This window comes from Macaca thibetana, chromosome 4, assembly GCF_024542745.1.
Source record: "Macaca thibetana thibetana isolate TM-01 chromosome 4, ASM2454274v1, whole genome shotgun sequence".
In the NCBI taxonomy this organism is placed as follows: domain Eukaryota; kingdom Metazoa; phylum Chordata; class Mammalia; order Primates; family Cercopithecidae; genus Macaca; species Macaca thibetana.
The window spans coordinates 57,651,584-57,677,870 of record NC_065581.1 but is presented as its reverse complement, the minus strand read 5'-3'; the positions used below and the strand labels follow the sequence as shown (position 1 = coordinate 57,677,870).

The window sequence follows — 26,287 nt, the reverse complement described above, 5'->3', positions numbered from 1 at the left end:
AAAGATAGGAGAGGCGCCCTGACCAAACCAGTGATAAAGACGGGCCACAAACTGGGGTCTAAAAAGAAAAGCAAACAGTATGTCTTAAAGATGAGGCATTCCAACTTCTTCAGTATTTGGGGGGAGGAAAAAATATTTTTTGACTTTTTGCTGATCTTTTACTTTCTCAGACTATTAAGGAAAGTTTGAAAAACAGAAGCAGGTAAATTGTTGAGTATATTTCTAACTCAACTGTTCAACATTAAAAAGAGAACATAAGATGATGCAGGGGCTTACACCTGTAATCCCAGCACTTAGAGAGGCCGAGGTGGGAGGATCACTTAAGCCTAGGAATTTGAAACCAGCCTGGGCAACACAGGGAGACCCTCTCTCTACAAAACATTTTTAAAAAGAAGAAGAACATAAGATTATATTTTCTCCATTGAACAAAGAAATGAAAAGAATGAAATAAGAGGGCGAAGCACTAATAAATTATGAAAGAAATCATGAAATTATGATTGAGCTAGATAATAAAGTTGAATCAAGGTAACAAAAACCAACCTGTCCTTTATCCATGTCACTATTTGCATTTTCTGAGTCCATTGTCTCTGTCCTTTTCCTCTTTCCTTTTCTAACAGCTTGTGTATCGGTAATTTCATCTGTCTGCAAGATCTTCTGCATTTTCTCAATTAGTTATCAAAGGTTTTCTGAAATCCTAGGAGTAGGGAATACCCATGAAGATGATGCTATTCTGGACGTAGCTCAAAAGTTAATGCTTTCCCTTAAAAACAAAAACAAAAACATGACACATAACATATTCACAACTGTATGTTTCATAATGGTACTAGCCACTCAGATAAACCACTTTTATTAATGTTTCCTATTCTTTCTTCCACTGATGAATTTCATACACATTTTCATTTGAAGCAAAAGTCTTCCAATTTCATCATCATCACAAAGATTTTCGTATTTTCATGATGTGATATGCAGTGAGGTGTCATTTACAAAATCAAACATTGTAACACTGTTTCATATTTATAAGTTTTTTTCTTGTCAAAGTTATATTATGAGGAGTCTAAAAAACTAGAAACATTACAAAGTTATAATACCAGTATCTCAGAGGACTGACCTTATATATCTTTAGGAAAAAGACGTTAATAATAGATATCACAAGAACCAAAGACTAAAATATTCCAGGGAAATCAGTAAGAATTTCTTAAAAGGTTTTTTTTTCCCTAAAAGTTCTTAAGTCTTGAAACGCAAGATTTTCCTTGGTGCAAACTGAAGAATTGTGCCATAAAAAATGGGGGAAAAAATCTCAAGGGCAATAGTACTTTCATAAAGATTTTAAGGAATAATCATTTATCAAAATCTGACAAAGTAGGCTGGGTGTGGCAGCTCACACCTGTAATCCCAGCACTTTGGTAGGCCGAGGTGGGAGGATTGCTTGATCCCAGGAGTTCAAGACCAGCCTGGGAAACATGACAAAACCCTATCACTACAAAAAATACAAAAAAGTTGCTGGGTGTGGTGAATGATGTTAAATGATGAAATTTAACTTTTGCTATTTACAAATGATGCAGCATGTTAGGTCTTAGCATCCTTACTACTTGCGTATATTGGTTTGTTTTCATGAAAAAGTATTTAATTATAAATAATACAACTTTATAGAAAGGACTGAGCTTAGATATCTTCAAGAAATATGTTTACTGTTGAACAGAAAGTAACATATGCTCCTTACCAAATTACACTAAGTCACTATTTTAGAAAACATAATTCTTTGCCTATTTTAAGTGAAAGTCATTATGATCTACTCTAAGCATAAAATATTTGGATGGTCTTGCCAAAAATGCTTGTTGCAACTCTTCTTTGGAAAGTTACATTAGCCTGGCTGGGCGCGGTGGCTCACGCCTGTAATCCCAGCACTTTGGGAGGCTGAGGCGGGCGGATCACGAAGTGAGGAGATCGAGACCTTCCTGGCTAACATGGTGAAACCCCATCTCTACTAAAAATACAAAAAATTAGCCGGGCACGGTGGCTGGTGCCTGTAGTCCCAGCTACCTGGGAGGCTGAGGCAGGAGAATGGCGTGAACCCGGGAGGCAGAGCTTGCAGTGAGCCGAGATCGCGCCACTGCACTCCAGCCTGGGCGACAGAGCGAGACTACGTCTCAAAAACGAAACAAAACAAAAAACAAAAACAAACAAACAAAAAACAAGAAAAAACTTACTTTAGCCTTTCAAACACTTGAATAGTGCTTGAGATAACACAGGACTGTACTGTCAAATCTGACTCACAAATACCAGACAGCTTGCCTAGTATCAATCTTTACTAATAATTTCAAAGATAGAAGCAATCAAGCCACGTGCAGTGGCTCACACCTGTAACCCTAGCACTTTGGGAGTCCCAGGCGGGCAGATTGCCTGAGCTCAGAAATTCAAGACCAACCTAGGCAACATGGTGAAACCCCATCTCTACTAAAATACAAAAAATTAGCAGGACTTGGTGGCTCACGCTTTTAGTTCCAGCTACTCTGGAGGCTGAGGCATGAGAATTGCTTGAACCTGGGAGTCGGAGATTTTAGTGAGCTGAGATCATGCCACTGCACGCCAGCTCAGGAGACAGAGGGAGTCTGTCTCCAAAAAAGAAAAAAACAAAAGAACCCACAAAAGCAAGATAAAAAGCCATCAAGAGGCATAGGCAAAGTAGGAAGAGATCCAGGGAAGCCCTGCTGGCTTCCTAGGGCTCCTTCCTTCTCACATCATGCACTCTGTGGTCCAGAACAATAGGTGAGGCCTCTAAATTAATTTAAAGGGTTACCTCACACAGTGGAGAATGTTTAAGTTGTGATATATCTCCATTTTATATTTCAGAGCTGTGTAGCTTGCGTGATATTCCCTGGGGTTATAAATCCAGATTCTAGGTATGTTTGCAATAAGCAATCCATAACCAAGGATATACTGTTAACAGCATTCCATAGATACAAACTGTCCTCCTAGTAAATACATAAGTCTATTTGTGAGAACAGGGTTGACAAATTTTTTCTGCAAAGGGATAGACAGTAAATATTTTAGGCACTGCAAGCCAATAGGCCAAATGTAGGATATTATACAGGTATTTACATAGCAAGAGAGAAGACAAATTTTCACAAAATTCAAAATCTAATAACTGACTACAACTTTTTGTAAGCCAAGTTTTCTAGTGAAAAGAATGGAATTAACAAAAACCATCTTGTTTAATTGGGGTTCAGAGTTAGTGTTCCCTATCATCAAAATCAGTTGCAAATGCCCATCTGACCTGTAATGAGATTTTACATATCTCCTCTTTGAAAATGTCTTTCACATTGATAGGTACTGGCATATATTGATATTAATCCATGAATTTATAATTTTCTTAATTGAGATAAAATTTACACAACATATAAATTCACTGTTTAATCATTTGAAAGTGTGTACATCCATTTAAAGTGTACAATGATTTTTAGTATGTTTATCATATTGCGTAACCATCACCAAAAAACTCCATACATCCCAAAATGAGCTTACAATTTTAGTGGAGCATATTAATTTCTTAGAAGACTTTCCTAGAATTTTATTAGATTCTTCTCTTGATATTTGCCTTTTAGCATGTCATACTTGAAAACTAATTATTCCCAATTAAAGGTTAGGTGGAAGCACCTCAAATTGCACAATAAAATCGATTTTGAAATATAGAAATTTATCTTGCGGCCGGGCGCGGTGGCTCAAGCCTGTAATCCCAGCACTTTGGGAGGCTGAGACGGGTGGATCACGAGGTCAGGAGATCGAGACCATCCTGGCTAACACAGTGAAACCCCGTCTCTACTAAAAAATACAAAAAAATAGCCAGGCGAGGTGGCAGGCACGTGTAGTCCCAGCTACTCGGGAGGCTGAGGCAGGAGAATGGCGCAAACCCGGGAGGTAGAGCTTGCAGTGAGCTGAGATCCGGCCACTGCACTCCAGCCTGGGTCACAGCGCAAGACTCTGTCTCAAAAAAAAAAAAAAAAAAAGAAATTTATCTTGCATTTGCATTGAGATCTGAAAGTCAGTGCTGGAACTGTAATTTGAACTTGAAAATATATCTATTGCAAATATGAGTGGGGATGAAGGTATCACATTTTAACTTTTGACAACAGGGGAAGTATGTAAAGCAGTTTGACTTATGCATCATAAATTAGTTGCTGTTAAAATGACTTTACTTCAGTTTAAGTTTTGCTATAAGTGCTTGTCTTGTATATAATTTTGTCTTATAATTTCTGAATCAATTCAGTTAAGAAACATTATTAAGTTTACAGCAAAAGCTTATTTCAAAAGCCATTCAGTGCTCCATAGATGTATGGAATAACAGTTTCATTCACAAAAAATTCAGTCTTGGCCCCAGTGCAAATATTTGCAGTAAAACTTTGCCACTGCTAAGCTGTCAAAATGCTGGGTAATAATACGGCAAGTCAGAATATTCAACTTCTATTTGAAGTTCCATGAAAAAATTCATGGAACTGATGATAGCCAAGTCCACAAGAACGAATGTTCACTGTTGACAATGGTTCAATAATATATGATATTTTCAGAAATTGCCGAGGTGATCTTAAAATTTGTATGGAAATGTAAGAGATTTAGAATGGCCAAAACAATCTTGAAGAAGAAGGGTAGTCAAATTTATCGAGGCAGAAAGTAGATAAATGATTTCTTAGGGGTGAGGAGTAGGTTGGGGAGAGGAAATTGGTAGAAGGTTTCTTTTAGAGGGAAAAATGTTTTAAAAATGGAATTGTGGTAATGGTTGCAAAATACTGTGGGTATACAAAAATAACCTCCACATTTAATTGTATATTTTATTTTATTTCAGACAGGGTCTTGCTCTCTCACCCAGGCTGAAGTGCAGCGGCATGATCCTAAGTCACTGCAGTCTTGAACTCCTGGGCTCAAGGGATCTTCTTGCCTCAGCCTCCAGAGTAGCTGGGACTACAGCCATGCACCATGACACCTGGCTAATTTTTAGTTTTTTTTTGTTTGTTTGTTTTTTTGTTTTTTTTTTTGTAGAGACAGGTTCTCAATATGTTGCCCAGGCTGGTCTTGAACTCCTGGCCTCAAGTGATGTTCTGCTTTGTCCTTCCAAAGCATTAGGATTACAGGTATGAGCCACCATACTTGGCTGAATTGTACACCTTTGTTTTTGCTTTTGAGATAGGGTCTTGATCTGTCACTCAGGCTGGACTGTAGTGGTGCAATCTTGTCTCACTTCAGCCTTGACCTCCTGGGCTCAAGCGATCCTCCCACCTTGGTTTCCCTAATAGCTGGGACTACAGGTGTGTGCCACTATGCCCAGCTGATTTTTTAATTTTTTGTAGAGATGGGGTCTCACTATATTGTCTAGGCTGATTTCAAACTCCTGGCTTCAAGTGACCTTCCTGCCTTGGCCTTCCAAATGCTTGGATTACAGGCATGATCCATTGTGTCTGGCTGAATCATACACTTTAAATGGGTCAATTGCTTGGTTTGTGAATGTTATTTCAATAAAGCTATTTTTAAAAAATACACATAATGGTTCAAATATTTTCTGCAAAGCACCTGCTAATGACTAATAAAATGAACCATAGGCTTTAAACACTTTACGTTTTCATAAGTTCTGTAAATTTGTCTAATTATTTTTCTGATCTACATATATTTGTAACACATCTTAGTAGATTCCACCTCAGGTTGTACTCAATTAGCGTTTTCTCAGTTTCTTTGAAACTATTTTTGCCCACAGTTCTTTTTTCACAAAGGCTATTTATAGAGACTAATTTGTTAGTCCGTCTAAACTCAGCATTTGTTTCTCAAATAAAAAACAACTTAGCAGTAACCTGTTGACTCATTAAGAACCAATAAAAACTGATAGTCACTTGCTTGTTATTTAATTGATTATTGTGCTGCTCTCAATGTCCCCAAACCTTGAGCAACTATCTTTGCTGAAAGGCTAAAAGTTGTAAACTACTGCAGTCAAGTATAATTCAATTATTATAATTTCACTATCTGTAAATGGTTTTCCTTCTTGGTTAACAAATGAGCCATAAGAAATTTATTTTGGTTGCACTAATTTTCATTTTTTAATTTTTGTGAAGAAATTCTGCTGTGATGAAATATGAGATATTCCATTTTAAATTTCCTAATTTTTCTGACTGCTATTTTCCTGTGAGTTGCAAATATTGTGATGAGTGTTTAGTTGGCTAATGTAAACATATATGATTTTCTTTCAGCACAACTATAATGTTATTGTATAATAAAAACAATCTGCCAGTTGCAATGTGCATGCCTGTAATCCCAGCACTTTGGGAAGCTGAGGCAGGCAGATCACTTAAGGCCAGTAATTCAAGGCCAGCCTGGCTAACATGGTGAAACCCCATCTATACTAAAAACACAAAAATTAGCTGGGTGTGGTGATGTGCACCTGTAATCCCAGCTACTCAGGAGGCTGAGGCAGGAGAATCGCTTGAACTCAGGAGGCAGAGGTTGCAGTGAGCCAAGATTGAGACACCACACTCCAGCCTTGGTGACACAGCAAGACTCTGTCTCAAACAAACAAACCCCACAATCCTTTGCCACCTAATTTTATAACAAAATAATCTACGCTCCACTCTGCCTTAAAAGCACTAATGCTAATTTTATATTTTTTTCTTGTTTGGCATGATTGGCATGCACTGATAATAAAAAATAAATTTAAAAATTGTTTCCAGGTAGTGTGTGGGTCTTGAGGCCAAGAATGGCCCTTGCTGTCACCAACATGGAGACTTTGTGTTGTGTCCTGTTCTTAGTGCTTGAATGTCCCTGAATGTCCTAACCTGAAGCTGAAGAAGCCGCCCTGACTGCACATGGTATTGGCCATGACTGTGTATGCTCTGGTGGTGGTGTCTTACTTCCTTACCACTGGAGGATTAATTTATGATGTTATTGTTGAACCTGCAAGTGTTAGCTCTATGACTGATGAACACAGGCATTAGAGGCCAGTAGCTTTCTTGGCCTACAGAGTAAATGGACAATATATTATGGAAGGACTTGCATCCAGCTTCCTGCTTACAATGGGAGGTTTAGGTTTCATAATCCTGGAACAATTGAATGCACCAAATATCCCAAAACTCAACAGATTTCTTCTTCTATTCATTAAATTCGTCTGTGTCCTATTGAGTATTTTCATGGCTAGAGTATTCATGAGAAGGAAATTGCTGGGCTATCTGATGGGTTAGACTGCTTTTGAGAAGAAATCAGTGGATACTGGATTTGCTCCTGTCAATGAAGTTTTAAAGGCTGTACCAATCCTCTAATATGAAATGTGGAAAAGAATGAAGAGCAGCAGTAAAAGAAATACCTTGTGAAAAAACAGGAAGTATATTAAAGCTTAGACTAGAATTTCCTCTTGGTATCAAAGAGACAAGTTTATCACAGTATTTTTTTTCCTGCTGACCTATTGATATACCAACAATGTTGAGAAACATTTTCTTCTTAGTTTTCCATTTTCTAAAAGAAAATATACTCCATATCTACAATTATAATATTGAATAAAGTGATTATTTTTTACAACCCCCTTAACATTTTTTGGAGATGACATTTCTGATTTTCAGAAATTAACATAAAATCAGGAAGGAAGATTCCATAGGCTGAGAACTCTGGACAGCTGATCAGCTTTACCTAAGGTGCTTTGCCTTTATTTTTTAATTTGATTTTGTTATTATTTTTTGAGACAGAGTTTCGCTCTTGTTGCCCAGGCTGGAATGCAATGGCTTGATCTCAGCTCACTGCAACCTCCACCTGCCAGGTTCAAGTGATTCTCCCACCTCAGCCTCCCAAGTAGCTGGGATTATAGGTGCCTGCCATCATGCCTGGGTAATTTTTGTATTTTTGTAGAGACGGGGTTTCACCAGGTTGGCCAGGCTGGTCTTGAACTCGCGACCTCAGGTGATCTGCCTGCCTTGGCCTCCCAAAGTGCTGGGATTAAAGGTGTGAGCCACTGTGCCCGGCCTGCTTTGTCTTTAAATAGAGTATGTGATGGTAGATTACTTGAGATATGTATATAAACTGTTTCCTGAACAATAAGATATATGAGAGGAGCAGAAATAATTTTTCTAATTAAAAATAAAATGCCATGGCATGACAATATGCATGCTACTCAAAATATTGTCAGTTATTAAAGCTGAATCACTATGATTTGTAGTCCACTTAGCAGTACTTTAAAGCAATGAAGTTGTCCCATATGGTTTCTGTCACTACTACTTTACTCTCATAGTATGAAAACAAGCATAGGCAATACATAAACACATTAAGTGTGGCGATGTTCCAATTGTGGAACATCCACATCCGAGTGTGGCAATGTTTATGAACACTGATACTTCAAGTTTATATAATTTTATATATAATAAAATGTTATGTTGATTTTTAAAAACTTCTTAAATCTGTAAAAAACATTCTTACCTTAAGGCTGTACAATAATAGAGAGCAGGCAGATGAACCATAATTTGTGAAAACCTGACCTAGAGATCCATATATTTATCATATTTAAAAGGAGTTTAGATGGTATTACCTGCCTTCTTTTATTTCATCTTCATTTCTTTCTCTGGGGGGCAGGCCATTTGTTTTAATTCCTTTTCATCCATTGCCTTACATTACTGCAAATATTACTGACAAATTAAAAACAGTACTCTACTCTCCCCTTACTAACAGTTTTGCTTTCCTCAGTTTCAGTTACCTCCAGTGAACTACAGTCTGAAAACACTAAATGGGAAATTCCAGAAATAAATAATCTACAAGTTTAGGCCGGGTGCAGTGACTTATGCCTGTAATCTCAGCACTTTGGGAGGCTGAGGTGGGAGGATCACTTGAGACCAGGAGTGCAAGATCAGTCTGGACAACTGATCTTGGCAAAACCACATCTCTACAAAAAATACAAAAAGCTAGTTGGGCATGGAGGTGTGCCTGTAGTCCCAGCTAGTCAGGAGGCTGAGGTGGGAGGATCACCTGAGCTGGGAAGCTGAGACTGTGGAGAGCCCTAATTGTGCCACTGCACTCCAGCCTGGGTGACAGAATGAGACCCTGTCTCAAGAAAAGAAAAAAATTGTAAGTTTAAAATGAATGCCATACTGAGTAGTGTAATGAGATCTTGTGCCATACCACTTACCCAGCATGTGAGTTGTCCCTTTGTCCAGCATATCCACACTGTATACACTAGAGTAGCCTTCTCAGTTATCATCTCACATCATTACCATACTTAGTACAGTAAGATATTTTGAGAGACAGGAAGACCACATTCACCTAGCTTTTATTACAGCATATCATTATAATTGTTCTATATTACTATTAGTTATTGTTATCAATGTCTTACTGTGCCTAATTAATAAATTAAACATTATCATAGGTATGTATAGAAAAAACATAGTATATACAGAGTTTGGTACAACCCACCATTTCAGGTATCCACTGGGGTCTTAGAATGAATCCTCCGTGGATAAGGGGGCACTACTTGTACTTGAGAGACAAAATATGCACCCTCTAAGTTCCTACAGCAGAATTATTATTTGATAAAACTAAATTTCACCAGGTTTAACTGATATGGACCTGTTAAGTACTATTTAGTGATAGTAACAGATGCCAGAATCTTACTTCACTGGGGTTGCTGATAATTCAGAATGGGTGGAGAGCTCTTTTATCCACAGTCAAAAGAAAAGATTGTTTACTTCAGGAAGGGTTCTCTCAACATATATTCCACTGTGTCCCTTTTGGTTTATGTTTTGCCAAATGCATCATCACCACACGTTCAGTAAATCCAGGGCAATAGAGGCCTTCTGATTGTGCTTTATTTTTCCTTCCTTTGTACAGTAGATCAATGCTCCACTGGAAAATCAATTTTAACAGTAAAACTATATGGTAACCCCAAGTCTTTTATATGATTCCTCCTCTTCTTAACCACCCAAGTTTCCCTTTCAGAAGAAATAAAATATTTTTCCTATGGACTAATTGTGCCTCGCCATCCTCCAAATTCATATGTTGAAGCCTTAACCGCCAATGTGACTGTGTTTAGGGATAGGATATTTAGCAGGCAATTAAGATTAATTGAGATTGTAAGGTTGGGGCCCTAATGGGATAGGATTAGTGGCCCTATAAGATGAAGAGAGGGAGAGATACATCTATCTTATAGGGCCACTAATACTATCACATCTCTTTCTTTGTCATGTGAGGTCACAGCAAGAAGGATGCCACCTGTAAGCCAAAAATACAGCCTTCACCAGCAACTGAACCTTGCTGGGCCTGTTCTTGTACTTTCTAACTAATGGAATTGTGAGAAACAAATTTTTGTTGTTTGAGCCATCCAGTCTGTGGTGTTTGTTATGGCAGCCTGAGCTTACTAATACATTTCTATTGGAAAATGGGGTTTCAGTTTTCTACTGAGAACTTAAGTGCTTAGAATACTGTAGAAAGTGACATAATTGAGAAACACATCTTCTTTTTATCTGAAAGGCAGTAATGCTCATTATAAGAGTGAAAGATCACACATAGACAGTACATGAAATAAAAGTGTAAAAGCCTTCCTTTCAATCAATCCTTTTTCCTTTTAAAGTACATAATTAGTTTTTAAGAGTTACACTTTGTTACTTTAAACTTTATTAATTCCTGCTAAAAATTAATTTAGGCTTGCAAAATCATTAAAAACAAATTAGCTACAAAATTCTTATAAGGAAACATATGGTGGCTGGGCATAGTGGCTCACACCTGTAATCTCAGCACTTTGGGAGGCTGAGACAGGTGGACCACTTGAGCTTAGAGGTTCGAGACCAGCCTGGCCAAAGTGGGAAACTCCATCTCTACTAAAAATACAAAAATTAGTCAGGCCTGGTGGCACATGGCTTTAGTTTCAGCTACTCAGGAAGCTAAGGCAGGAGAATTGCTTGAACCTAGGAAGGGGAGGTTGCGGTGAGCTGAGATCATGTTACTGCACTCCAGCCTGGGCGACAGAATAAGACCCTGTCAAAAAAAAAAAAAAAAAAAAAAAAGGAAAAGAAAAGTAAAAAGAAAACAAACATATGGCAAAAGCTTTATGCAACTGGATTTTTCAAAGATTTCTTGGCTATGATACCAAAGGGCATAGGCAATAAAACAAAAAAAATAGGAATATTGGACTTCATGCAAATTAAAGTTTTGTGCATCAAAAGTCACTATTAACAGAGTTAAAAAGGCAACCCATAGAATATGAGAAAATATTTTCAAATCATGTATTTAATAAGAGATTAATATCCAGAATGCACAGAATTCTTAAAATTTAACAAAAAAATGATTCAAAATGGGTAAAGGACTTTATTGAATAGATTTTTTTTCCATAGAAGATATACAAATGGCTGATATCACATGAAAAGGTGCTCAGTATCACTAATCATTAGGAAATGCAAATCAAAACTACAAGGAGAAACTACCTCATAGCTATTAGGATGGCTACAAACAAAAAACCAAAATCATAAGTAGTGGTAAGGATATAGAGGAACTGGAACACTGTGCACTGCTGGTGGTAATGTAAGATGGTGCAGCCACTGCTGGAAAACAGTACAGAACCTTCTAGAAAGATTACAAATAAAATTACCATATGATCCAGCAATTCCACTTCTGGATATATATTAAACAGAATTAAAGCATAGTCTTGAAGAGATACTTGCATACCTATGTTCATAGCAGCATTATTCACAATAGCTAAAAGGGGCAAGCAATCCATGTCCATCAAAAGATGAATAAATAAGCAAAATGGGCACAAACATATAGTGTAATAGTATTCAACCTTTAAAAGGAAGGAAATTCTGATGTTCCACAACATGGATTTACCTTGAGAACATTATGCTAAGTGAAATATGCCAGTTCTAAAAATACAAATATTGTACGATTCCATTTACATGAGGTACCAGAATAGTCAAATTCATAGAGACAGAAAGTAGATGGCGGTTGCCAGGGGCTGGGGGAAGTGAGGGGATAGGAATTATTGCTTAATGAGCACAGAAGTTCAGTTTTGTAAGATGAAAAGTATCTTGGAGATGGATGGCAGTGATGGTTGCACAATAACATGAAGGTACTTAAGGTCACTGAACCAAACAGTTAAAATGATTAAGACGGTAAATTTTATGTGATGTGTGTTTTACCACAAGAAAAAACTTGGACAAAAACAAATTAGTTTACAAAAACATAGTTTTTATATTATCCCTAGTTGTATTAATATTAAACTTTTCTCCTGAAGATATGATTTGGTTAAAGAGCAAATCCTCAAGTTTCTTCACAAACACACAGTTCACTCAAGACCAACCAGATATAGACATATCAGACCTTATTTAGAATGTCTACTTTCCAGTAGATTTCAGGTCAATATTATGTTATAAATTCCATAAACAGGTGATTTAATGTTTACGTTAGCTGCCAATTAGCAAATTCAGAAGGAATATTATGAATATGGCTAGGTATTAAATACTACCAGTTTCTGATAGTTAGTAAAAAAATTCACTATGTGGCTATCTGCTCCCAATTTATTTATTTATTAAAAGAACACATCTTATTAATTCTTTATAGTTGCAGGAGATGAGATGAAACGTGAACACATCCATGATAACACTTAACAATATGTGATTGGGGCACGGCGCGGTTGTTCACGCCTGTGATCCTAGCACTTTGGGAGGCCAAGGTGGGCAGATCACCTGAGTTTGGGAGTTTGCAACAAGCCCAGCCAACATGGTGAAACAAAAATTAGCCAGGCATGGTGGCGTGTACCTGTAATCCCAGCTACTGGGAAGGCTAAGGCACGAGAATCGCTTGAACCTGGGAGGCGGAGGTTGTGGCGAGCTGAGAACATGCCACTGCACTCCAGCCTGCATGACAGAGTGAGACTCTGTCTCAAAAAAAGAAAAAGAAAAAGTGGTTGGAGGAATAATATATAAGCCAATGGCTTTAAATTTTTTTGACTGTTACAGTAAAAAATACATTTTGATCTAGAAAACACACACACACACACACACAACTAAAACAAAATTTTAAGAAACATATTTCCCTTACTACATGCAATGCACTCTCTCAGTTTCTATTCTGTCTGCTCTATTTTATTTCATTTAAAAAAGGGGCTGGTCATAGCACATTAAACTGATTTCATAACCCATTAATGGATTAAAATCCATAGTTTGAAAAACAATGTCCTAAGCAACATCCAAATTATGAAAAACACAGTGTCTCAGCATTGAAATCTAGCAAAAGGGGAATTTTTGTAATTAATCGAAGCAAATCAAAACATAAATTCTCAATGCGTTTATGTTTAATTTTAACAAATCAATGACATACCTAATGCAGGAATTCAAAAGCCACCTCTGAAATTCTAAAAAAAAAAAAGTCACCAAACCTAAGGAAACTAAATTAATATCAAAATATAATACAGGTGTCTCATCTGCCTTTGTATTTAAATATAAGTCCTCCATTAGGGATTCAATTAAAAATTTTGAAAGGCAAGTACAGCACTACAATAAAACCTAAGTACCCTTTCATAGGTTTCAAAAGTTTTGGATTGCTGTATACATACATCAGTTTTGAAAGGTATAGACATAAAAGAACCCTTGTAGTACTCAGGTCAGAATATGAACTGAAGACTCCCTGCTAAATGAATTAAAAATGGCAGGAAACTAGTGCCAACATAATTCTAAATAGCCAGTGACTGGCTTAATGATTTCTATAAAATGGACTACTAGTTTCAGTCCAGCTGCTTAGCAAGATGGGGCATGGAGGAAGGAGATGTCTATATTATGTATTTTTAGTTATATATATTCTAGAGGAAGACAAATCAAGATTGAAATGGCTGTCAATTATTGGGTGCATTCTGAGCACTCCAACCCTGAGACAGCACTCTGCTGAACAAAACAAATGCATGAATGGCTTTCTCACCAAAGCGTTCTGATTTCTAGAGGGAAAACTACTGGGTTTTACTAATGTCCATTAGGCAGCATTTCAACTTACTATCTGTTTTTACTGCCTTCATTTTTGGTTTTTTTTTTCCTTGGTTTTTTTTTTTTTTTTTTTTTTTTTTTTTTTTTTTTGAGACGGAGTCTCATTCTGTCGCCCAGGCTGGAGTGCAGTGGCATGATCCCGGCTCACACAACCTCTGCCTCCCGGGTTCGAGTAATTCTCCTGCCTCAGCCTCCCAAGTAGCTGGGACTACAGGCACCTGCCACCATGCCTGGCTAATTTTTTATATTTTTAGTAGAGACGGGGTTTCACCATGTTAGCCAGGATGGTCTCAAGCTCCTGACCTTGTGATCCGCCCACTTTGGCCTCCCAAAGTGCTGGGATTACAGGCCCGGCCGCTTCCCTCATTTTCAAATAACATAAATATTTTCAATTTCCAAATTGTTCTGGCAATATCATGAGTAAAAAGATGGTTAATATGCTTTGGGATGGTTCAACGATGCTGCCAAACTATTATGGCATAACTTGGACTGGATTAGAGATTATGCAGGAGCGTAAGTAACATTACATTTGGGCCAAGTGCAGTGGCTCACACCTGTAATCCCAGTGTTTTGGGAGGCTAAGATGGGACGAAGCTTGAGCCCAGGAATTTAAGATCAGCCTGAGCAACATGGTGAGAGTCCATTTCTACAAAAATAAAAAAAAAAATTAGCCAGGCATGGTGGGCCACACCTACAGTCCCAGCTACTGGGGAGGCTGAGGTGGGAGGATCACGAGAGCCCAAGAGTTTGAGGCTGCAGTGAGCTTTGTTCCTTCTGCTGCACTCCAGCCTGGGTGACAGAGTGAGACCCTGTTTCAAAAAAAAAAAAGAAAGAATAGAAAAGAAACATTATGCTTGAGGGGCTATAGACCTGAATCATTTTATATTTTCCATGATAGGAAAGGAAAGAAAAACATTCTTATCTTTCTGGAGTTTGTGGATGTACTTTTACTGAAGCTAATTGAATGAATAAGCAGTGATATAATGTGTTTTCATATGTGTAACCTTATCTAGAAAAGAAATTAATTTAGTTCCCTATACTGCCCTATATGACATCCTCAGATCTCTCCAATCCTGCCTCTTTCACTTAATAAGAATAAAAACATAGCTAACATTTACTGAGTATTCAGTATGTATAAGGTGCTATTTTATGCATTTAACCTGTACTAACTCATTTAATCCTCACAGACACCCTCTGGGGTAGCAACAAGTATTATCCACACTTTACAGATGAGGGAGCTGAGGTCCCCAGTGGAACCTGGAAACCACTCCTAGTTGGTAACCCACAAGCAGGAGAAGAAAGGCTCAAGCCAGAACTTAGAAACTAATCATCAAGTCAGCTTTGTAACAGGTTGTCAATTCCAATGAGATTTTTGCTTTTTTCACTTCAAGTAGTCCCTTACAGGGCCCTCCTTGCCTAAGTTTCTGCCCTGTAGTACCATTCCCACAGAGACTGGAGTCTTGGCTTGCTCATTAGTGTTTATTAGGCTATAGTCCTGGTTAAATGCTAGAGAAGGAGATCCTTTCTTTGGCCCTCCAGATCCTTTCCTTGGCTGTCTCAATGTCACTGTCTGACTCTGGAGTTCGACCTGTTTGGGCTCCCTCACTCTCTTTCCTGCTGAGTTCAGCCAATGAGTGTCCAGGCATGAGATCAGAGGGAGGGAGGACAGTGAGTCAGGAGAATTTATCCTCCTGGCTCCCACCCTGTGGGGTCACTTCAGATTTCATGTGCCCCTCTCCTTTCAGGTTGCAATAACCATGCCTTTCCTCTCCCTTTGGTCCAGGCTGGTAACATTTCCACTATGACTAGCCCTGAGGTACAGCATGATCCCTCATGGTTTCCCTACACCCAGACCACACTTTCTTAAATAGTCCCTTAGTTAAAGCCTTTCCAAATCATCCAAATTTTAGTGGACCATCTATTTCTTGCTGGAACTCTGGCTGATACAACATAGCAGGGCTCCTCATACCTCCTGACTGCCTGTGTGTCTATTTGCTGCCAGTCAGTAGATTCCTTCCGTTGCCAGTACTTCCACCTGTTATCTCCCTACAGACATCTGATACTGACAATGTACCTGATCTACACTATTTGTTTACTGGATTATTACTGTTCTATTGGATATGGCTTGTATTTCTAATTTCCATGTTCTGACATGATCCATCCTACCACTGATCACGCTCTATTTCCAGTGGCAAAGGGGTTTATTTTTTTGCTATTTTCTTCAGGCATGCTTGTATCTGTATTACTGGATCAATACCCCTAGTATTGCTGGTATCACTGGCTCCACATGTTAGCTTCATCATCTGTACCAGAGTCTCTTTGTTGCTCCTGACCTGGCAAGAGAACCAAGTGCTAAATGACCCAGCCTTTGTCTTATTGGAAATTAAACAGTGTGGCTGGCTTACTTTCATCTTGATGTGTTCACGAAGAAGACTATAGCACAGAGGTAATAGTACAGAAATAAGAGGCTGGGAAAAGTGGAAGGCAATCTTCACCTGCTCCACAGTGTCACTTATCCCAATCAATTGTCAATAAAAAGCCTGTAGGCACAGGCAGAACTATCTGAAAATTTGCACAAGAACATTTTCTTCTTGGCTATTATTGTGTTACTACTTGTCCCCCCAATAATTATGTGCCTTCCCCCATATTTATAAAAAAACAGGCCTGGCATGGTAGCTCACACCTGTAATCCCAGAACTTTGGGAGGCCGAGGCAGGCAGATCACCTTAGGTCAGGAGTTCAAGACTAGCCTTGCCAACATGGTGAAACTCTATCTCTGCTAAATATACAAAAATTAGCCAGGCATGGTGGCAAGTGCCTGTAACCCCAGCTATACCAGAGGCTGAGGCAGGAGAACTGCTTGAACCAAGGAGGTGGAGGTTTCAGTGAGCTGAGATCGTGCCATTGCACTCCAGCCTGGGTGACAGAGCAAGACTCAGTCTCAAAAAACAAACAAACAAACAAACAAACCACAAGTTCAGAGTTAAGCCTAGAGAGGAGTAAAATCAATTAAAAGTTCTATTTTAGGAGGACTATAAGTCATGTCAACTGTTTTCTATTTCACATTTTTTTTATTAATGAGGAACTTTCTATTCATCTTGAAAGTTGAGAGCAAAATGAGATTATTATGCTTTGCTTTAAGTAAATGTATTCTACAACATTAATAACTTTTAGACCAATTTTTTAAATTCACAAAATGTAATATGTGATTCTGATCCAAGAATGAATGCTTATGCATCAAAATCAGGATCGATTCAACTCTCAAATATTAATCTAATAAATTATAATGTGAAAAAATGAGATCATTTCTTTTTGAAATATCTATCCCATTATACACTATGTTAATATCACATATATATATATATATAAATTTTTGTGTGTGTATGACAGGATCTCGCTTTGTCACAGAGACTGGAGTTCTGTGATGCTATCAAGGCTCACTGCAGCCTTGAACTCCTAGGCTCAAGAGATCCTCTGATTTTATAATGCATTTTTCTCTCTCACTGAAAATCCTAGTTCCTAACAACATCAACATATCTATTTGCTAAATAATATTTCTAAATAGTTTTTTGACACAAGTCGTGGTGTTATAGGTATGAGTCACCATGCCTGGCCTAATATCATATATTAATGAAATAACTGGTTATCATTCACCATTATCTCCATTAACTTTGTACTTTTATACTATCAAAATTTGGGTCTAAATATAATGAATGTGCTGAGTCATATATTTTAGACAATTTACTTAACAAATCATCTTAAGTGGAGTTCCCCTCTTACCTGTTACCAATCATTTCTCTTCTTGCTCTGATATTCTTTCTTACCACCTTGAAGCAACATTAAAATTTTTAAAAAACAAAGGATCAGCTACATTACACATTTTATCAAGTTATTTCCCTATCCCTATGAAGGTCATTTAGAAAAATACATTTATGGCCACCCACCAGCTCTGGCACCAACAGCAGCGCTGCTGCCATTGCCCACCTTCTGCAACCGCCACCACAGCCACCTTCTCCTCCTCCGCTGTCCTCTCCCGTCCTCGCCTCTGTCGACTATCAGGCGAGCCTTGAACCAGGATGGCTGAGCCCCGCCAGGAGTTCGATGTGATGGAAGATCACACTGGGACGTACGGGTTGGGGGACAGGAAAGATCAAGAGGGCTACACCATGCTCCAAGACCAAGAGGGTGACACGGACGCTGGCCTGAAAGCTGAAGAAGCAGGCATTGGAGACACCCCCAGCCTGAAAGATGAAGCTGCTGGTCACGTGACCGAAGCTCACTAGATCAGTCAAAGCAAAGACGGAACTGGAAGCGATGATAAAAAAGCCAAGGGGGCTGATAGTAAAACGAAGATCACCACACCCAGGGGAGCGGCCCCCCCAGGCCAGAAAGGCCAGGCCAACGCCACCAGGATTCCAGCAAAAACCCCGCCCGCCCCAAAGACACCACCCAGTTCTGGTGAACCTCCAAAATCAGGGGATCGCAGCGGCTACAGCAGCCCCGGCTCCCCGGGCACTCCTGGCAGCTCCTCCCGCATCCCGTCCCTTCCAACCCCTCCAGCCCGGGAGCCCAAGAAGGTGGCGGTGGTCCGTACTCCACCCAAATCGCCGTCTTCCGCTAACAGCCGCCTGCAGACCGCCCCCGTGCCCATGCCAGACCTGAAGAACGTCAAGTCCAAGATCGACTCCACTGAGAACCTGAAGCGTCAGCCGGGAGGCGGGAAGGTGCAAATAGTCTACAAATCAGTTGACCTGAGCAAGGTGACCTCCAAGTGTGGCTCATTAGGCAACATCCATCATAAACCAGGAGGTGGCCAGGTGGAAGTAAAATCTGAGAAGCTGGACTTCAAGGACAGAGTCCAGTCGAAGATCGGGTCCCTGGACAATATCACTCATGTCCCTGGCGGAGGAAATAAAAAGATTGAAACCCACAAGCTGACCTTCCGCGAGAACGCCAAAGCCAAGACAGACCACGGGGTGGAAATCGTGAACAAGTCGCCGGTGGTGTCTGGGGACACGTCTCCATGGCACCTCAGCAATGTCTCCTCCACCGGCAGCATCGACATGGTAGACTCGCCCCAGCTCGCCACGCTAGCCGACGAGGTGTCTGCCTCCCTGGCCAAGCAGGGTTTGTGATCAGGCCCCCGGGGCGGTCAATAATCGTGGAGAGAAGAGAGAGTGAGAGTGTGGGGAAAAAAAGAATGACCCGGCCCCGCCCTCTGCCCTCAGCTGCTCCTCACAGTACGGTTAATCGGTTCATCACTTAACCTGCTTTTATCGCTCGGCTTTGGCTCGGGACTTCAAAATCAGTGATGGGAATAAAAGCAAATTTCGTCTTTCCAAATTGATCTGTGGGCTAATAATAAAATATTTTTTACGAAACATTCAAAAAAAAAAAAGAAAAATACACGTATTATATATCTATGAGGGAAAGCGCTGTCAATAAACTCGTAATCAAAATGAAAAGGAATGTAAAAGGCCATCTTCTCTCAGTGTATTGGCAAATCTGGGTATGGTTAGCCATAGGGCAAGTTAGAAATAAGAAACCAGTTAAGGATGGAGAATGCAAGTGTTGATCAAAGAAGAAAGCTCAAGGAAATGGGATGAATCTCTTTAAACCAGCTGAGGCCCAGGAAGCTATATTAAAGCAAGGATGGATAGATGGGTAGAGTGAGATCAAAGTATGCAACCTAACCTCCAGGTTTAGAAGTGTCAAAGACTGAGAGGAGGCCAGGTGAGGAGGCTCACACTTGTAACCCCAATACTTGGGAGACAGAGGTGGGAGGATTGCTTGGAGCCAAGAATTACCAGCCTGAGTAACCTAATGAAACTTCATCTACCAAAAATAAAAAAAAATTAGCCAGGTGTGGTGGTGACTGCCTGTAGTCTCAGCTACTTGGGAGGCTGTGCCAGGAGGATTGCTTGAGCCTGGGAGATAGAGGCTACAGTAAGCTATGATAATGCCACTGCACTCCAGCGTGGGCAATAGAGCAAGCCCCCATCTGAAAAAAAAAAAAAAAAAAAAAGACAAAAGACAGAGGAACAAGGGACTTAGCAGGGATGGCATTTGGGGACAGTGTTGTCAGTCCTTGATTCTATGGTAGAGAAGTTGTTAGAACAGTCAGCAGGACATAGAACCTTGGGCAAATGTACATCCTGTTCACAGAAAGAGGGAAAGACTAAACTTGTCCTTCTATGAAAAGATAGAAAGCTTAGTGAGCTACTCTTTTTTATTGGTAGGGGTACAGTTTTGCTACGTAGTTAGTTCAAGATAGTCTTCCAGTCTGAAATCCTTACAAATGTTTTAGATGGTGAAGCAGGTCACATAAGTATTTACAATCATAGGCTCCAAAACCAAATTGTCTGATCCACAACCCTAGCTCCAATACTTACTACCCATGTAATCTTTCCATGCTTCTGTTTCTCCATCTGTGAAATGGGAATAATAAAATACCCCATTATGAGTTGATATGTTAGGTATATAACAATATAAAGTAATTATTATTAATTATAATATTAGTTGTAATAATATAATCACTATTTTATTTTATAAAAATAATTATTTATATTATTAATTAATACAATCATATCACTATTATTACAAAAATATTATATTTTATTTTATAATTACTAAGTATGTCATTAATATTGTAATTATATTAATTTATTAATAGTAGTATTTTACTATACCCCTAGTATATTAATTACATTATATTAATTAATAGTAATAAATTATGTTAATTACTATTAATATTTTATTATTAATTGAAGCAAACTGAACCAGATTACCCCCATACAAGCTTAGGTCAAACATGTGAGAGTAGGAGGGGAGTTTATAGCACTGAGTACAGGGGAGGGCTTCAATAAATATAGCTAATTAACCTTGATGTCTATGAGTCTATATTAGACAAACCTCAATCTTCTGTAAAAATATAAAGAAAAAATTATTATAGCTTTCTGTTTTATAAAGGACAACCAGGTGGTCTCCCATAGAGCCCTTTTTCCAAAGTAGGAGTCAGCTTGGCCCTGCTAAGCTTCTTCAGCTTTCTGGAGATTCTGGGTCAAATTTACCCAAGTGATAAGGATGGAGACATGGCAATGAAATGGTAAGGGTGTAACTATAATTTTTTAATACAAGGAGTCTTGTGAAATTGCTGGATTAGGAGGTGTGGCCTAGGCAAATTCCTCACAGGCTAAAGGAGAGGACCGCATCTCTGTGTGTACAAGAAAACATCTGACGTTCTGCTGGAGTGTCGGGTTGGCCTTCATTAATCTGGGTAGTGGTAGCCTAAGGAGAGCCAGAAGAGAGCAAGAGTAGCAAGAGTAGCGGCTCAGCAAGCTGTAACTAAGAGGGTTTCCTTTAGGGGAACAGCTGCAGTGCAAATGCAGCAGGGAGGCAGTGCAAATGAAAAATATGCAACAGGAATGGTTTGTGTGGTTTGTGAAGTGCTGAAGAATTTTGATGCCACTTGCTAGGTGTCCGGTCTTCAGGCAATTCCTTACACCTCTAAGCCCGGGAGTTCTCATCTATAAAATAGGAATAAGAGTAGTACCTACTTGGGGCTGCTGTGAGGATTGTATGAGTGAATGCATGTAAAGCATTTAGCAGAGAGTAGATACTCAATAAGTGCTAGCTATTACTACAAATAACTAGGTGGTCCACATCAAGGTAGCCATTCAGTAATGAGGATGACCGGTACATGTTGTTCCATGTCTTTTGGGGAAGGGGGACAGATGAATAATGATCATACCTGTCAACTCCCAGGGTGCTGTTGGTGCCCCTTAATCTAGGCACTAAGACCTAGACTTTTAACAGCTCACCAGACGGCAGACCACCAGGAAGTCTGATACATTAACTACAATCCTGCAATGTGTTCTCTAGGTAGATTCCTGCCTCATTACAAGTGACCACAGATTGAAAGTGTGCAAAGAACAGTGCCCACTAGGCCCAGAGGGGGTCTGAGGCACCCAGAAAATCATATTGATCCAAGGTCTGTTTCTGTGTGGAATGCATGAATGTTGTGTCACCAAACCCTTCAAGCCTAGAGGGTCAGAAGAGAACTTGGAGGAAAAAGAACTAGCCAGACTGAGAGATCGGGACACCTCAGGAAACTGGACTTGCCCACTGGAGTAAGACAGTTACATAATGACATAACCAGCTTCATACTGTAACAATATGTGATCATGATGATGTGACATTGAGACCTAGTATCCTGGAAATATGGTGGTGGGGAGGGAGTTGAGGTCCACAAATATGGCAAGAGTGGTGTCGTAGTCTGTTTTGTGCTGTTGAAACAGAATACCCCAAGCTTAGTAATTCATAATGAACAGAAATTTATTGGCTCACAGTACTGGAGGCTGGAAAGTCCAGTATCAAGGTGCTGGCATCTGGTGAGTGCCTTGCTGTGTCATCACATGGTGGAAGATGAAGATGGTGGGGGGAGAGAGAGAGACAGAGAGAGAGAGGAGAGAAGAGGCTGAACTAGCTCTTTTATAACAAATCCACTCCTAAAGTAGCAGCATTAATCCATTCATGAGGGCAGAGCCCTCATGGTCTAATCACCTCTCAAACGTCCCACCTCCCAATACTGTTACAACAATAATCTAATTTCTACATGAGTTTTTGCAAAGGAAAAAATTTAAACCATCGCATTCCAGTTCTGATGGGAAGCTAGAAACGACGAGTAGATGAAACTGAACAGCTGGATGGGCGGTGTTCCCACCAGAGTGCAGAATCACCCTGGTGGGATCGAGGGCACCAGTTGCCAGGTCTGCAGACTCCACAGCAGACTGTTGAATGTGGGCTTGGGGAAGGATATAGGAAGAATGGTGGCTATATTTACCAGAATGTCTACGAGTTGTTTCTGGGAACCTAATACTAATTCCTTCTGTCCCTCTTTTAGGCCTTAAGACTGTAGCAATTTATGCAGACTCTGAACCCAAGACTAGCTTTCAGGACTAGTGCTGTTGGCTTGGAATGGGCTTATCCATTCAAACATCTAGATATAAATTGGGTAGTTAATTGGCATGAAGGCAGCTTAGGAATCAAGTTAGCCCTTCTTCCCATGACAGAAGTCTATGGAAGTGGTCTTAGATCATTAATACAGTCTTTTCTTCTCTTAGGGTTACAACTGACATCCCAGTGGGAGTTACCTTAGGGGACTCATTTGTCTCTCTCCCAATGTGTTTAAAGATGCTAGAGGACAAGGAAACTCCCAGCACATCATCTCCATTTAGTCTTTGGGTGGCAGCACTCACCTGCACTTGGGAGACTTATCTAAACTTTTATAGTTTAGAACAGAAAGTTTCCTTTGCTAACCAGACGGATAGTCCCCGAGACACTTCTTACAATCTCAGGAGTACGCAGGTGCTGCCACTGTTGATGGATCAAATGACTTATACTGCATTCAGAAGCCTCAATACCTACGTGGATTTGTATGATTCTTACGATTCTCATTGGGGAAGTTGGAGAACTCATTAAGAATCTAATGAAAGGTATGGATCATGTCCTCAAAATGAGACACAAGTCTTTACGTGTAATTTCAGGTCTCTAGAAACCTACTCATGAATTTCAGTTTGAACTTCTACAGTAGAGATAGGACTGGCAAGAACAGGCTTTAGGTTTATGGCTTTCTTCTTTGAAATATAAACTCCACTATATTCCAATTTAGTGTGTTTGCTGTTTGTTGCCCTGTTTTACTCCATAAAGTATTTGTGGCTACAAAGACATTTTCAAGATGTACTTTTCTTTCTGTTCCTATATTCATAGGGTGTCTTTACATGGGATATCAATAACCTCTGGAACTATATATTATTAATACATCTTTTACTAATCATCAGTTGCTCATCACAATTTTCTGCTCTCCTTGGTACATTTAGTACCTCTGCTCTCCTAATGACATTATTTTTTTGGCTACAAGTGCATTGATGCATTAGCATACAACTCTATTAGCACAAAATATTTAATGCAAAAGTCCTAAATGACAAAGAATTATTTTAAGAAATAGGAGAACTCTAGCTATTCAATGTTGCTGTAGTTTTATTATCAACACAACTTAGAACTTAATACTTAAATAATAACTAAAATTTTATTCATCTTGTAACATTTGCTATGCAATGATAAAGTTCCTACCTCATTTTTTTATCTTTTTACTTAAGAAGTGTTGAAGTTTCAGATGTAGAATGTTTGTAACTTATATGGCAAGTTTCGTCTTGGATCTAGAAGGCAATATCTTCAACTTTCAAACTTGCTTTGTAAATTGCCCATTCTTAGAAATGGTGGAGATATTTTATACCATCTGAATAGTAATGAACAATATTGCTCAGTGATTTATAACTCTAAGAGCTTTATAATTTGATTTATGAACAGCTCTCAAATTTTCCATTGGCAGTTCATACAACTATGAGTAAATTTTCTGGCCAAATGACTCAGTATTTTGCCGCATGACTAATCCCACACTCAGTGTGGAAACTATATAAATGAATTCTATTTGCTTGTGGATAATAAATGATTACTTTCCAAAAACTGTCTGCAAAGCATTATATAGTAAATGAATTCAATTATATTGATGTTTTTAAGCTCCCAAACCCAGCTGACTTTTTTGAAAAGTCTGTAATGTTCACACACACAAAAAGAATGCCCCTCTCACCCCCCTGGAATTATCATGGCTTCTGCAGTTTTGGTAACCCGTAGAATAACAAAATCTAGGCTCTACAATAGCTAAAATGTTAAAAGAACAATCTGAAATAATTCCATTTGCAATATTTTCTCAGTATACTTTTAAGTTATTTTAAAAGTTTTTATTATGGTAAAATAAAGCCCTTTACCAGGGAATATTTGCTGAAAATAATATTTGATATTACTGCAAGTTACAATTATTTTCCTTTCAAAAATTCAAAATTTTTTTTTCAAAAATTTTTTTTATCAAGAAGAAGGATAAAAGAAAATAGTAATCTATCCATATGATGGTTTCCCTGGTTCTGGTGGCTGGAAATCACCTCCAAATTTATTTTAGATGAAGTAGGTTCTTCCAGATGATATAGCTCCTTTACCTTTTAATACAAGCACATGTAAAACACTTCACCTAGAAACAAGGAAGTTACCAGGCCAAAATTAGTATGCTTTATTCTCTAATAATTTATTGCTAGAGCCATTCTTACCTAAACTTCTTATTTTCAAGGGGGTAATATTTCAATGTAATGTCCTTGTGTGATTACCAACTGGGTAATTTACTCACTTCCATATAAATTGGTAATAATCACAGACAACCTAGGCTACATTCCAAGACATTTCTTATCTTTCCCTAAAAGTCATTATTCAAGTCTGAGTATTAGTAGCCAGATTTGATGGGAAAGAAACCCTGGGCATGGAGCCATCCTAACTAGTCAGGCTCAATTTTAACTCTGCAGAGTCCAAAGCAACCTGAGACTACAAAGACCAGTCTGTGGGGGGACTCAAGGTATTTTGAACAAATTACTAAATCACACAAATCCCCAGGAGAATGTCCTCTTCTCCCCTGTCTTTACTTATTTATCTCCCTCTTCTGGCTCCGTCTCCCAAATTCCCTAGAAACTTGTTCAAATATCCCTAGCCTGACAAAATAATCACCATTTGCCTTTATTCAGGATTTAATTGCTTTTCTACTCATCCCCTTTAGAGTTAAATTTCTGCAAAGATTGTAGACAACAACCCTCTCCTCTTTTTCATCTCTCATTCCCTCTTGAACTCATTAATGTCTGGTTTTAGCCTCTCCTGCCATGCTGAATCAGTTCTCTGAAAGGTTTCCAGAGGACTCCTAGTCACCAGTCCTCAGTCCTTGCCCTTCTTAGCCTCCCATTTGTGCATCTGTTCCAGAGAGTCACTAAATTGGAACACTCCCTACTTGGCTTCTACCACTTTGCTATCCTCCAGTCCACAAATGGAAGCTGTCTCCAAAGTTCTGATTCTGAGATGCTCTTTAGCATCTATTCCTTAGTCATTTCCTCTATTTCCATTAATTTCCATTACTCCAACTACAATGTTGATGACTCCCTATCTGTTTTTGGTTCTGACCTCTCCACATTTCCATGGGCTTGCTGGATATTTTCACACTGCTGTCCTTCTGACGCTTCCAACTTAGTGGGTCTAAAACACAGTTTTTTATCTTCTCCTTCCAAATTATTCCTCTACCCTAGCTCGAAACCTGAGTTATCTTCAGTTCTTCCCTTTTTCTCAACTGGTTGCTACATAGCTTAGGGTGGAAACTTTTCTTCCTTCTGATGTTTCTTCCTGATCCATACATTAGGAACTTGTGCCACAACTTTCTGCCTCTAGGAAAG

At 39.0% G+C, this 26,287-nt stretch overlaps 4 protein-coding genes and 1 pseudogene across 7 annotated transcripts in view; 3 read left to right on the top strand and 2 right to left on the bottom strand.

Annotated features, from left to right (window-relative positions):
- The window catches only part of DST (dystonin), a 1,587,602-nt gene that overhangs the window by 1,069,656 nt on the left and 491,659 nt on the right, over positions 1–26,287 (top strand). The gene's annotated exons all lie outside the window — the stretch shown is intronic.
- Positions 1–26,287, bottom strand: part of ZNF451 (zinc finger protein 451) — a 376,340-nt gene that overhangs the window by 189,758 nt on the left and 160,295 nt on the right. The window lies entirely within an intron of this gene.
- BEND6 (BEN domain containing 6) overlaps positions 1–26,287 on the bottom strand; it is a 74,784-nt gene that overhangs the window by 45,208 nt on the left and 3,289 nt on the right. For 3 of the 4 annotated variants that reach the window (XM_050788791.1, XM_050788792.1, XM_050788789.1), the window contains exon 2: positions 541–760. In XM_050788791.1, coding sequence (XP_050644748.1) covers positions 541–660 — 120 coding nt within the window. In that variant the 5' untranslated portion in view covers positions 661–760. The remainder of the gene's footprint in view (positions 1–540; positions 761–26,287) is intronic. The other variant, XM_050788790.1, reaches the window with a different exon arrangement.
- Positions 6,728–7,211, top strand: LOC126953308 (oligosaccharyltransferase complex subunit OSTC-like; annotated as a pseudogene).
- LOC126953300 (microtubule-associated protein tau-like) lies at positions 17,354–19,322 on the top strand. The gene is given in 1 exon segment (XM_050788787.1): positions 17,354–19,322. A coding segment is annotated over 1 exon segment (1,059 nt). The 5' UTR covers positions 17,354–18,046; the 3' UTR covers positions 19,106–19,322.